At 35.6% G+C, this 14,620-nt stretch overlaps 1 protein-coding gene and 1 pseudogene across 1 annotated transcript; one reads left to right on the top strand and one right to left on the bottom strand.

The window, feature by feature from the left end:
* Positions 1 to 9,183: 9,183 nt before the first annotated feature.
* LOC147508300 (U1 spliceosomal RNA) lies at positions 9,184 to 9,320 on the top strand (annotated as a pseudogene).
* An 885-nt stretch (positions 9,321 to 10,205) lies between these two features.
* LOC147508299 (uncharacterized) lies at positions 10,206 to 12,139 on the bottom strand. The gene is made up of 5 exons (XM_086599120.1): positions 12,029 to 12,139; positions 11,808 to 11,903; positions 11,048 to 11,151; positions 10,762 to 10,898; positions 10,206 to 10,499 (listed from the first exon to the last, which is right to left on the bottom strand). The coding sequence occupies exons 1-5, from the start codon at positions 12,086 to 12,088 to the stop codon at positions 10,417 to 10,419; spliced, it is 480 nt and encodes a 159-aa protein (XP_086455246.1). The 5' UTR covers positions 12,089 to 12,139; the 3' UTR covers positions 10,206 to 10,416.
* Positions 12,140 to 14,620: the final 2,481 nt, after the last annotated feature.

Below are 14,620 nucleotides of genomic sequence, written 5' to 3'. Positions count from 1 at the left end.
TACTTATTTGGGGTATGAACAATAATTGTTCATATATTAAGAATAATTATTGTTCATACTTATTTGGGATATGAACAATATATCAATGTTCATACCTCAATATAATATATGATAAATAAGAATACTTATCGGAGTATGAACAATCAACAATCATTGTTCATACCTATTTCGGGTATGAACAATAATTGTTCTTATTGTCGATACCTATTTGGGGTATGAACAATCAATGTCCATACCTTAACATAATGTATGATCAGTAAGAACACCTATTGGAGTATGAACAATCACTGTTTATACCTCAACGTGAGCTATGAACAATCGTTGTTCATATCGTTGTTCATATATCAATATATTGTATAAGGTACGTTCACTTATTTGGGTATGAACAATCATTGTTCATATATCAACATAAGGTATGAACACTTTGTTCATAGTGATAAGAGCCCAAAACTGTAGTTTTAACCCCTTAACAATCGTACTTTTAGACCAATTATGTGAATAATAAGTAAAAGTTAATACTGATTACGTGTTTTTATGCATTTCAGGCTTTAAAGTCCATTATGTGCAGAAATGTGCCACTTTAGCTAGATAAAGGAGCAAAGGTCGGTTGCTAAGGAGTTATGTGATTAAAGGCCAATTTTCAAGAAGACAAAGCCTCTGTAAAACCCGGTCAAAAGATGAAAAGTCAAAGTCCACGCGGGCAGAAATAGTGCACAAAGTCAGCAGAACTTCCGAAGACCATATCTTTGGACTCAGACCTCGGAATTGGGCCTACCTTATGTCAAAACGACCGGCTCAGAAAGAGCTTTCCAATGATCTAAGCCTTGACCCAATCATAGGAGTAGAAGTGGACGAAAAGTTTGTCAAAGCCAACTCCAGCTGAAGAGACCTTTTTGGACTGAAAGAATTGGGTTTTGGGCCTGATTCTCTGGCCCAAAACATGGCTTCAAGCCCATGCACGATTTTGGATCTGAAACATATAAAAACAAAGAAAAGCTTAGTTCTTAAGTTATCTAGTTTTATTTAGAAAACTAGTTCCTTGTAATGGTAGCTAGGGTTAGATTAGAATAATTTAGATCTAGATTTAGTTTTACATTAATTCATTAGTTAATTCTTGTTCAATTTCAGTATTACATTATTGTTATTCATTTGATTAGATTAATAAAATAGTTTATTATTATTCAATTTGTTTTTTGTCATTACATTTATAGATCTAGTTTAAATTCTTGTTGATATCATTTCTTAATTATTAATTAGATTTCAATTATTGTTTGTTAAATTAGTAAAGTTGGAATCTTGATATTATATTTAGTTTAGATTCATTTGGAAATGATTGCGGAATGATTCTCGGCTAAACCTCCATTAGAGGGAGTTGCGAAGCCTTGATGAAAGCTTAATTTGTGTTAGCGTAGAATAGTCGTAATTCCTTTCCACTCTAGAAATGATTAGTCACCATGAGAATGGGTTTAATCGTTCACATGCTAGTTAAAATTGGTAGAAATGCCATGTGTAATTAGGGACTAGGAAGAACCAATTGTTCTGCAAAGCAGTTCATTCGATTCTGACGATTAAATGGATTAGCAAGTTAAGTTGAGTTAAGGTGGAATCAAATCCCCTAATTCCTTATCATAGAATCAATGTAGTATTTACGTAGTTGAATTATCATATCTTGTTAGTATAAATTGAATCCAGTAGTATAATCATTAGAATAGAAATTTCACATAACACATTACTCTCACCATTGTTCTTTGTGTTTGTTCAATTGAATTTGTTTAAGTCTTGAGAGTTAAGAGTGGAACGAATCCTGACTCTATATATATTGCATGAATCTATATGTGAGAGTAGGAAATAAAATATTGATACCGTAAGAATAAGGTTAGAGTAATCTAATTGAGTTTTTACGGGTTATCACATAGTAAAACGACAAAAATGGTAAAATCAAAAAATATTTATTTCAAATCCAGGCCATTTGTCCTTGAGGGTTATTTTCACTCAAAAATTGGTTTTCAGGGTTATTTTCACTTGATATTTGTCCTTGTGAGTGATTATAAAAAAACTCTGTCCTTTAGAGTTGTTTTGAATTGAAATTGGGCTTTGGGACCAATTTCTTGTTGAATAGATGATATGAGATAATGTTACTTTAAATAACATGGATTTGTTATTTATTGCACTGATTGGATTAAAGTTAATTCCAATTAGTTTGTTCATTGTTGTGGCATTCGTTGTTACTAACAAAGAAGAATTGTTTGCAATATGCTCGTGGTGATAAAGTGTCTCAAGAAGAATGCTTGTCGCTACTATTTTGAAAACTGTAATACTTTAAAGACATTCATGAGGTATAATTTTAATTTCCAGGCCGGTTATGCAGGGGAAAAAAAGTGATCAGCTTCAGAGCCTATTCGTACATCCATACACATATCCTCTCCAGTCTCCAAAAATTGATCAGTTGTTCTCACAATAATGGTCCTCAATTCATTGGTGGTAAAGTGAAAGAGTTTTTAGAATCATACAAGATTAAGCACTTTACATCGGCACCTTACTACACTTAAGGGAATGGGCAAGCTGAAGCAACAAATAAGACCATTATTGATAACATCAAAAAGAAGTTGGAGGATAATAAAAGTTTATGGGTTGATGAGTTAAACAATGTGTTGTGGGCATACAGAACAACTCCAAGAGTAGCAACGGGGGAATCGCCATTTACTTTAGCTTATGGTATGGAAGCAGTGACTCCAGCTGAGGTAGTAGTATCGACATCAAGGACAATGCTTGTAGAAAAGGGGTTGAATGGTCAGGGGATGCAGGCAGAAGTCTTGAATTTGGAAGAGAAAACGGAGCAAGCAAGAATGAGGCTTGATTCTTATCACAGGCAGCTCAGAAAAACATTCAATAAGAAAGTTAAAGAAAGAAATTTCCAAAAAGGTGACCTAGTGCTAAAAGAGGTTACACAGGCGACAAAAGAAAAAGGAGCTGGGAAGTTATCGGCAAATTGGGAAGGTCCATACATTGTCCACAAGGTGGGGATAAATGGAGCATATTATCTAAAGAAAGCTGATGGTGAATTGCTAACAAAACCTCAGAATATCAATAATCTGAAGGTATTCTATCAATAGTGTATTTTTTGAAATATTATGGGAAATTAACATGTGTAGCATGAATTTTCAATTCAATACAAATGGATTCAAGTTTCAAATTTCAATTTTCGTATAAAAATATATGGTGTTATCATATGATAAAAAGTCCTGGTATCAATAGAATTATTGATATCAGACATATCGGCAAAAAGTCATGATATCAGAAATAGTGGTAGACATCGGGCATAAAAAGTCCTCGTATCGATAGAAATATTGATATCAGGCATATTGTCAAAAAGTCCTGATATCATAAACAATGGCAGATATCGGGCATAAAAAGTCCTAGTATCGATAGAAATATTGATATCAGGCATATTGTCAAAAAGTCCTTATATCAGAAACAGTGGCAGATATCGGGCATAAAAAGTCCTGGTATCGATAGAAATGTTGATACCAGGCATATTGTCAAAAAGTCCTGATATCAAAAACAGTGCAGATATCAGGCATAAGAAGTCCTGGTATTAACAGACGTGTTGGTATCAGGCATATTGTCAAAAGTCCTAGTATTGATAGAAATGTTGATATTAGGCGTAAGAAGTCCTGGTATCGACAGACGTGTTGATATCAGGCATATTGTCAAAAAGTCCTGATATCAAAAACAGTGGCAGATATCAGGCATAAAAAGTCCTTAAATTGACAGAAATGTTGATCTCTGGCATATTGTCAAAAAGACCTGATATCAAAAACAGTGGCAGATATCAGGCATAAAAAAGTCCTGAGATTGACAGAAATGTTAATCTCAGACAGATTGTCAAAAAGTCTTGATATCAAAAACAGGGGCAAATATCAGGCATGAACGGTTCTGAGAAGTACATAAATGATAATATCAGACAAGATATCAGCAAAGGATGAGTCATTAGAGATCATTCGATAATAAAGGTATGTGGTAATGATTTATGTTAATCTAAGTATCGCCGATACTCTCTTTTTGGTGGAGAATATCGAAAAGTATATTTTCTTTTTTGATACAAGGCTAAGTATCACCGATACTCTCTTTTTGGTGGAGGATATCGAAAAGTACATTTTCTTTTTTTGATACAAGTCTAAGTATCACCGATACTCTCTTTTTGGTTGAGGATATCGAAAATTATATTTTTCTTTTTTGTACAAGTCTAAGTATCGCCGATACTCTCTTTTTGATGGAGAATATCGAAAAGTATATTTTATTTTTTGATATAAGTCTAAGTATCGCCGATACTCTCTTTTTGGTGGAGGATATCGAAAAGTATATTTTCTTTTTTGATACAAGTCTAAGTATCGCCAATACTCTCTTTTTGGTTGAGGATATCGAAAATTATATTTTTCTTTTTTGTACAAGTCTAAGTATCGCCGATACTGTCCCCTTGTTAAGGGTAGCCAAAAATTTGATTTTCGATGATGGTAAATGTAAATGAGAGAAAAATATAAATGATGGCAAATAGTCAAGGCAAAAATCCAATGGAAGTTAGAATTTATAGCAATCAAAAAGTATAACTTGTTCGGAAATTACAACTTTGGAGTAAGAAGATGATAGTTTAAAGAGGAGGATTGTTGAGAAGGGCATCAACATCAGATAGGGTAGCCTCAGTATTTTGAGCAGCATCAGGAGGAAGCGGCGAGGTGGTATCAGCCACAGTAGTTGCATCTCCTTCTTCATCATCAGAAATTATATTGTTTTCTACAAGAATATTACGTGGAACAAAAGGCTTGCAGATATCCAACTTATCACCTAGAGAATTTACAGCTACCATGACAGTATTGAATTCAACATCGGCAGCTTCAAAGGCTTCTGCACTTTTCTGTCTTTCGGCAGCAAAATCTTCAAGCACCTTATTCACAAGTTCGGCATGTCCAGCCTCTTTATCCGATGAAGTATTCTCGGCTTTTTCAGATTGCTGCTTCATATTAGTTTTCAATTGATGGATTTCCTTCTTGAAGTCGCTATTGTCTCGGGTTAGTTTGTCGAATTCTAATTGCTGAGTGGTCAGAGTTTTTCTAATACGCCCGATCTCGCAATCTTGCTTATGAAGAAGATCGAATTGGGCCATGGCAAGTACTTTCGCCTATAAAAATATCAAAAGCAGATAAGCACCAAGTAAAAAAACGAAAGTGATATGAAAGGAGAAAAGACAAGACATGAGTACCTTCTCCATATGATCGTAAAACTCGGTAAGGCACTCAGTGGGGTTGATGTTGAGAGTAGCAATTTGATCTTTGGGAAGAACACAGCTGCTAGCTAAGGCAATACCTAACTCATCCTTATGAGTATCTTCGAAAAGCGAGGCTATTAAAGGGATATCGCTACCATCAGTAAGGCAAAATTTAGGTCTGAAGACTTCATTGGCATCGGCTGACTAGACGGAGTTAAGGTTTTGACCATCGGGAAGGCCACTTTCACCCCATGAGTGAGTTTTTCTTCTTTTAGAAGGGACAGTAGTAGCTGGAGGGGGAATGGTGGTGTTGTGGTGAGAAGTAGAAGGAGGCTTATCTTTAGGAGCAATAGGAATGGAAGAAGGAGCAGGTGGTTTATCAGCAGCAGTTGGTGTTGAGGAGGGCTTAGATGCTTTCTTTTTCCCTTTCTCAGATAAGTATCGACCAGCGTTGGCATTCATCGGCATTCGAGGAGCCATATCTATATACAATAAAAGATGCTCATTAAATATAGTTTGCAATATCGGATATTCATAAAAGTCGGGAACCTCTTCTTTAATATCAAGGAAAAGATTGGGAGTCATGGTGCAATTGTCATCTAGATAGTCATAGAAACTTTTGGGAAGGTTAGGAGGTAAGCCATGCAAGGCAAAGGAAGATACGAGAAAGGGAAGATCGTCTGAGGAATTGTTTAAAGGAGATTGAGGGAGAGTTGGCGACTGACCCATTTTTTGAAGAGCTCGGTGTTTGAGTACGTAAAAAGGTGCGCAATAGTTTGAGATGTCAGGAAGAGGAACAGTAACTTTGGGATTCCCTTCTTTATCGGCACCCGTTTAACATTGACATCGGGCGGTTCCTTAAAAGCCTCGATTACTCTGTCTGAATTTCCTTGGCTTTTGCAAAATGAGGAAGAAGAAGCGAGAACGCCAAAAGAAAAAAAGGTTAGGTAGGAATTTCACTATTCTTAAGATAGAAAACGAATCTAAATGAGGATATACCTGAAGAGTTGAAGACTTGATGTTTCAAAGGAGGATTTGCTGGGATATCGGCGCTTTCCCAATTACCCAGAACAACAATCGGATACTGGGTCCACTGTTTGTCACTATTGCGGTTTTTTCAAAGGATGCCCCTAATGTTTTGGTTGGTATGTTTTTTGGGATAAAAATATAAAATAATTTTTTCACAAAATCTATAGTGCATAAGAATATTGGATAGCCTAATACGGTCAGCTTCATATTTATCGGGAGAAAGGTGGCTATTGTAGTAATTACAGACAAACAGTAACCTCCAGAAGTTACCCGTACCCTGACCAGGGGAAAAGTTCAAATGGTTCAGTACTTCACGATCGAGGTTGGATAAAGGAAATCTCAATCCAGCGGCGAGTTGGCCAACAGTGACAATGATTCCATTTTTGGTACCACTCTGACATTGAGTAAAAGTCTGAGTACCAGCGTAATGTTGTAAATAAAGGGTGGAGGGAATTTGATAGGCGGCTTGAACTAAAGCTAGGTTTGGTTGCTTGATGAAAAAACCACAAAGTCCAATGCTCCATCGGCTGGTATCTTCAATAGTATCACGCTCAGATTCAGAGTTAGTGGTTTCAAAGGGATGGCAGGGAACACCTTCTACAACATAAGATAGCTCCCACGACATTTGAGGCCGAGATTTATTGGTTGAGGTAGAGGCAAAGTTTTGGCTGTAGGGTCTATCATCAAGAAGCATATCGTCAGAAAGAATGTCATCCGATATGGTATCCTCATAAGGGAGACTAGCATCAGAGATGATATCTTCACTGGCCATTGAAACGACTATACACAAAGAAGGAATGACAAAGGTATTTTTAATATCGGCAATTCGATATTTACAAAGCGTTATTAGCAGCATGATATTAGAGTATCGGCAATATCGATATAAGGATTGAATCATTGGAAATACCGATGTATAGATTTGTGTTGGAATAATATAGTGTTGGAATATCGGAAATATGGTGGTACATGCCGATAGTAAAACCAGAACAAACAAAAAGATGAAAACAAGGTTGTGAATAAAAAGATTCGAACTTTTACAGGTTTTGGAGTTTAAAATAGTAATGTATGTCAGTACATAAGCATTAGCACGCGAGTATATGCAAAATAAAGGATTTCAAATGTAAACAAATAAAGTTAAGATAAAATATCGTATCTAATATTACTAAGATGAGTATATCAATTCATGTTTTAGATAGATTAACGAAGTGCAGGATGAAAGAACATACCTTATGGGTTGCAAGAGTGATGGATTTTCAAGAAGACGAGATAACTTTTGGGAAGGTTGAAGAAGAAGAAAACCAGTGTTGTTTGCTTTGAAAGCGTACTGAAGAAGCTAAAGAGGTTTTGTGTTTGGAAGCGTACTGGAGAAGCTAAAGAGGGAAAAACGGTTCAGGTTTAAATTTATAATATTGAAAAATTGGGTTGGGTTGATATCTGGGCCCGATAGTTTTTCATATCCGTTATCTGATATAGTTCCTTCTCGAAAATTTGAAATTTCAAATAAAAATTTCAAGATTTCAAGAGGGGGCGATGTAGTGGGCAAATATCGTACCTATAAACATGTTCATTTCAGTATTTTAAAACTCGAGATATTGGCATAAAGGCCAATATCTCGGTATATCTAAATGGGTGTTTGAATTGTGTTGCAGGTAGAAAGCGGGAAATGAAAAACAAAGACAAGGGACACATGTCAAAGATTGACTGGGTCCAAGACAAATCAAGACACTATATAAAGACTAGAAGAGGATCAGAAAAAGATTCATGTTTTCATTCAATCCAGAATACAAAAAAGTGTAAAAATAGGGGAGAGAAATAGAGAGAAAGAAAGATTGTAAAATTCTATCGCCAATCAATAAAACTTTGATTCAATTCATCTTCTTCATTCATTCTTTTCATTCATTCTGATCCATTAGTAAGATTGTGTGATCTTAGAACATTTAAGAAAGGTGTTCTTAGACATCACAATGAATGTACTGGCTTGTCCATGATCCTCTGTACATGACTGCATGTAATGCCTACCAAACCAAATTGTAATGTTCATCACTATTGTAGGTTTAGGACAACTCCATGACCACAATGTGGTGTATGATAGTCCATTTGTAGCTTTTGGTTGTTTTACAGTTTTACCATTCAAAATTCCTACACTGCTACCCGAGAAAGTCACCTTGCACTTTGGGATGGGCTGTGTTTTTGAATAAATGGAAAAAACAAAGTGTGTTCCATTCATTCACCGAGAACAAAGTAACTTACCTTTGTGAGTTTGGGAGTGCTCTAAAATGTAGAGTAATCCTACAAATTCAAGCAAAATTGGAACTGCAAGGTGTTCAAAACCAACGAAAAATGCAATTGTATTGGCGATGAACTTCCAAAGGCTTGAAGTTTGAACTTCTTGTTTCAAACAGGGCATTCAAACTAGATTACAACGGTGTGTATAAGCTTAGAAACTGAACTAGCCTCTTATAACACCTTTGAAAAGTACAAAAATTGTTCAAAGGGGAGTGATCTAAAGTACACATAATGTAAGTTTCATTTTAGTTTTGGTAAAAGTCGACTAATTTTTATCAAGTTTCACAAACCGGGGGGAGGCCTCATTTTATTTACTTAGCTTGCATTATTAGTGCTAACTTCGGGGATCAGCTCTGGAGTTACTTCTACATTCACACAAGCATACACTAGTATCTCGCTTAGATAAGAGATCTGGGCAAAGTTAGGGTCTTGAATCAGGTTCACCATGGTAAACGGCTAGTACGTATCTAATGTTTTGTAGAGCGCAGTTGTGCACGTCTTCAGGAAACAACATGTCAATCGTGGTTTTAGTCCCACATCAAATAAGCATACAAGATGTCATGTGAGACGATTGTAGAAAATCAAACTAAATAATACACGCAAACGTACTTACCTGGACAGGGTCAATAGGCAATCAAGAAGGTCCATGGCCTAGGTTAGTGACCTCCATTGCACTTAGGAGGGGCGCTCACCTAAGATATCTCAAAGTGGGATAGTCTACGTCATAATTTGTTGTAAAGTCCCTGCATAAATTTGTATTTAAAGTTTTGAATCATGAATCATGGTAACTAAATTCTTTGTTTATGCTGAACTCAATATCAGATTTTAAGGGAACATCTTTCGAAAGCTTAATCCGAGGACTCAGTACCTACCAACTACCAATCCTATTAGTTGGCGTATTTTGTATCTGTGCATATATGGCGTGATTTATTTGTTTTTCCTCATTAAATCTGAGGAATATATATATTGATCTCCTCGCTACGGACCAGAACTTAAAATATTTTGATCGGAGATCCATTTATCTCCTCTCTATGTAGATTAGTAGATACAGTAATTACAGGTTTTAACTTAATTTATACATTATTTGATTTCCATTTTCCCCGTGTTCTAACTCGAGAAAATCTAACCCGAGAAAATCCTTGATGTGCCTGCAGCCCAACTAGACGAATTGACAGGTTAGTAGCCTATGTCCACCTGGTTTGACCTGGCAGTATCATGGGAATCAATCCATCCATATTTGGGGTAGATGTAATGGAGATTTAACGATGAAATATTTTCATTCTTTTTAAAATAATAGAAACGAGATTCCACAAAGTTTTTATCCCTTCAAATAAATTTCCTTTTGTTTGGTTTTTCTTTCCGATATATTGTTTATTTTATTTTCTTTTATCTAAGCGTCGCAATGGATATAGAAGTGCCTTGGCTCATTCAAAATTTCTCTTTGTTAGTTAGCGATACGAGCCCAGAAAATCTTTGCCAAAATATTGAGTCATTTGAGTCCGGTGAGGGTTACACTTGCCCCACATTACCAAATATCTGTCTCTATGCCTAATTTATCAAAAGTTCAATATTAACATAAAAATTAGTGAACAAGAAATCAAGAATACTAAACTTGATTTGGAAAATCGAGCAAAATTTATGATATTAAATAGATATCAAAATATAAGCTTTCATTGGCAGACATGGAAGCACAACAAATAAGCAAAAAAAAAATCATAGTTTAATGACAAGTAAAATGTAAATATCACTTAGCACCACAGAATCTCTAAATCACAGGCAAATCTCCTGTAGCATCCCAATCCAGTCAAACTTCTGCACAGATACACTTGTCAGAAGTTCTATAAGTTTGGCATGCCCCTTCCAGTTTTGGAATCGTAAGTCTTTTCCAAGACAAGCTCCATTGGCGTATCTTTGGGACCAGCTGCAAATTAACCAAAAAGAAGGCCATTAAAACAAGTTCCAACATGCTAGATCTCTACCGAGGAAGGTTTACATTTCATTAGTTTCTGTGAGATTTTTCAAAAACATCACCCTCAATAGGTACTTATTCTTTTTTTCTTCTAGCGGAAGATAAAAAGCATCAAATAATTGAAGGAAAGAAGCATTTTTTGATAACTCATGAAAGCTTTACTTTAATTACACACGAGGACAACATGAAAAGTGATGAGCAACGTAATAAATACCTATAGTAGGTCTAGGTGTGGTCCTTATTTTTAAAATCTCCGGACGAGGAATAATGGATCCTGATGTTCCTTCCCCTCTAGAAACTCTTACTTTCGTACCGTCTTCCAAATATTTGACTCCAGTTTTACAGGGCTTCCTGTACAATTAAAAATAAGGACACCAATGAATATGGGAACAAGAGGTAATGCAAATTATATATCCTCTCTATTCTTTTCTTTTTTTCCGATAATCATATACCTTCTCTATTCAGAACCTCAAGTAAAAGGTATAACATCAAATACATACCCTGTAATAGGGTCAAGAACTTGAACATTTGACACATGAAGTGGTGCCTCCACAGTGAATATTCCACCCTCATGACCCTGCCCTTGCTTGATGTGTTTCTTCACCTGAAAATTCATATATTCCAATCAATTCACCTGTCACCATATTATAGATGAAATGCAAGAATTGCATAAACAAAAGTATTGTTCCTATAAAATCTGTGGTGGTAGGCAGAAATGGCGAAGTTCATAAGATCTTGGTGGAAATCAAGAAGCTTTTGTATAATTGGTCAAGAAGTGTCAATGTTTTTAGGAAACTTAGATTTCAAAACTTTATTTGTAATTTGGATACTTTAGATTTGTAAATCATTTCGTGTAGTTAGGTTATGTTGTGGGGTTGTTATTAGCCACCACTAGCAACCTGCTAAGGATTAGCTACTTTTTTGGGAATTAATATATGTTTTATTGATCAAAAAGAAAAGATGGCAAGCTAGATGTGCCTACTCCAGCAAATTGCAAGGTAGAGTATCACATAAGTCGTTATATGTAGTCCAATACAAGAAATATGTAACAGGAAAGTTCCATTTTCTAGAAATTTATTGTGTCCGAGACTTCGGAATCGTATTACATAATAAAGCATGTTAAACAAGGACATCCTCCTGATACTGCGACGACACAAACTTACAAAAACAAGATCAAGGGATAGCATGATTTTAGATGTATCAGAAAGAGAATAAGAAAAAGGAAAGAGAGATCCCTAAGACGAGGAAACTCAATCTTACCAAATTTTTGCCTTCAACAAGAACACGATTCTGAGAGCGAATGACACGCTTTATGACACCAGTCTCGCCTTTATCTTTTCCCCTGATTATCATCACCTGCATAGCAATGTGACAAAGGGCAAGATAATAAAAATAACGCCCGAGCAGATGGAAATTAAAAGAAGAGAAACAAATATATATATCAAGTTAGATAGACCAAAATATCTATTGTTTTCTTTTACATTGTCTCCTCTAAGAATTCTCCAGTTCTGTATCAGTTTTTGAGCTGCTTTCCAACCCATGCCAGAATAAGATCAAATCAAGCTATTTACTTTTCGCTCTGCACGAGTTATGCATATGCAATAACGAATCGAGAAAGTTCAGCGATACTTGTTCCCTTTAGAAGTCTTAGCATATATGTCAAAGCTAATAAAGCAAACAACTACGATTGTGTTGATATTCTAAAAGCTAAAAAGTCCGCTAACATTTGGAGACTACATGAAACTCTTTTCCTCTAGTGATCATGCTTTTTATCTTTGTTGACTACAAATAATATACTAGTTAATGGCTTTTCCATGTATACAATATCCTATCATGTATAAATAAGTTCATTCCACTACCACATAGCCACCTTCAAAAGACTTTGGCCCTAGCAGACTTACTTAAAAAGATAAAGCGACAACGTGCTATCCATTGCTAGAAACACAACCAATTACTTATTTTGCACAAGTTCACTATGATGCTCCATACATGAAACCACGGGTTATATAGCCATAGGCTTAAGGTAAAAATGAAAGAACTTCTCTTAACTTCTTGATTAATAACTAATAATCAACAACGAGAATGAAAACATACATACTAATAAAGTTCAATCACATAATAAATATAACGCATTACACCTAAGAACTGAGCAACCCCAATTTTTTTAATGAATTGAAGATTGAATTTTTCTATTTTTAAGAAAAACTTCGGGTTTTTAGTTGAAGTAACAATGGCATACACCACTTCACGAAAATGAACAATTGATGGTCGGCGAAAATAAATCCACCAAAACCATAACCAAAATCGAAGTTAAGAGGAATAATTGATCCGAAACGAAATTGAAAGGGAATAAGATATTACCTGAACAAGAAGGAGAAAGAAAACAACCAAATGAGATGAGTAGGAGAAGAAGTCGACCAAATGACCAATCTTTACTAAAAACAACTCAAAGATTTAATCTTTGAATATGAATTTCACAAAATAACGATCTACTAGTTTTCTCCCTCTCTCTATTTTGAAAATTTTCGATAGGTTCCTTTCTCAATCCTGCTAATATTTCGGAATAAGCGGGTATAAACCAAAATTTTGGGTTGGGGCCTCTTAAAATTTTGGGTTGAGTCGAAACTCTAAGTAATGTGTTGCAATCCAGAATCCTTAATCAGTAGTGTGCTGTAAGTAGTGTACTCTAAGTGGCCGATACGCCGTTAAGCTAGTGCAGCGAGCAAGCCCACTTAACCTTTTATTATTTCATGGATGCTCCTTTCTTTACAAGAAGCCTTTTGTCTGAGGCTCTAGCAACTCTGAGCAGATTGTTCAACCTTAACTCCAAAAAAAATATGGCAGTTGCAGCAACGACACCACTTAACATCACAACATCAGGTGCAACTACCAATTGTTCCTACTTATTAGCAGTTACTTCAAAACTAGTAACAACCATTAAAACTGTGTATTCATCTTTGAAAGGGACAATCAAAATGAAATCGAACACTTTCAAGCAAAAGTAAATGCCTTCTCAAATCCTTGCTTAGTCGGCGCAAGTCCGAGGAAGGATGAGGCGGTGTATACTTTCTTAGATGAATCTGAAACACACAATAGAATCAATCTAATATAGATCCATAGATGCAAATCATGTATAATGAATTCAAACAAAAAAAAATGCGCGTTTTAGGATCTTCTTACCTTTAGAAATAAAGTGAGAGATCTTTGTTCGAGTGAGAGATCGAGAAGAGAGATGCTATTCGAAGTGAGAGATCGAAAAAAGCGAGTTTTATTTGGAGAAAATAACCGGGCCGACATTTTGCCTTTAGCTTGACGAGGCGAGAGAAAGAGATGAAAAAACAGTTTTTTGTCTTAAAAAAAAAAGTTTTACCTAATTATCATAAAAACCGACTTTTGGATGAAAAACATTTTTTTATAAAATAGAAAACAAATGCATTCATTTTTTTTCAAAAAGCGTTTTTTTTTTTACTAATAAACACTTTTGCCAATAAATAAATAGTAGAAGCGGGGAATGAGCCCCGAGAAGCTCAATTTTCACATTCGGACTCACGAAGGCTAATGGCCCCTATTATTTTCTGAGCGTTAGCGACCGTCGTTTATACCGGTTGTGGCTGTTGTTTTTTTATCAATTTGGTGTAGTGATTGATCTTTCAAAGGCTTGGACTTTTTGTGTGTGCTTGTGAGATGTGAAAGACAGAATTATACATACTAATACTAGCTAGGAAAACATTCTGATAATCAATCAGGTGCATGATGTTGCTCATAGATTTCTTATGGGGAGTAGGGAAAATGTATGGATTCAAACTGAAACTTTGTTTGATGAAGTGAAACGCATGGACGCTTCACCAGCATCTGCATTTCACAATGGGCTAACTGACGTGCTATGACATTTTGGTTAGGTAAGCTACCTCTCTTGCATGTTCAAGCAATTGACTTAAAAGTGCACATAATACCGTATGAGTTGGTCTCCAACTCGGTTACAAAGTGTCCGACATAAAGGTCTTTGTCTTATGACCAATAGCTAGGGTTTATACATTTGAGTGGATTGATTAGTTAGTTGCATACTTGTTGCC

The sequence above is a fragment of the Coptis chinensis genome, chromosome 3 (genome assembly GCF_015680905.1).
Source record: "Coptis chinensis isolate HL-2020 chromosome 3, ASM1568090v1, whole genome shotgun sequence".
Lineage (NCBI taxonomy): Eukaryota > Viridiplantae > Streptophyta > Magnoliopsida > Ranunculales > Ranunculaceae > Coptis > Coptis chinensis.
This window is presented reverse-complemented; position numbering and strand designations above follow the sequence as displayed.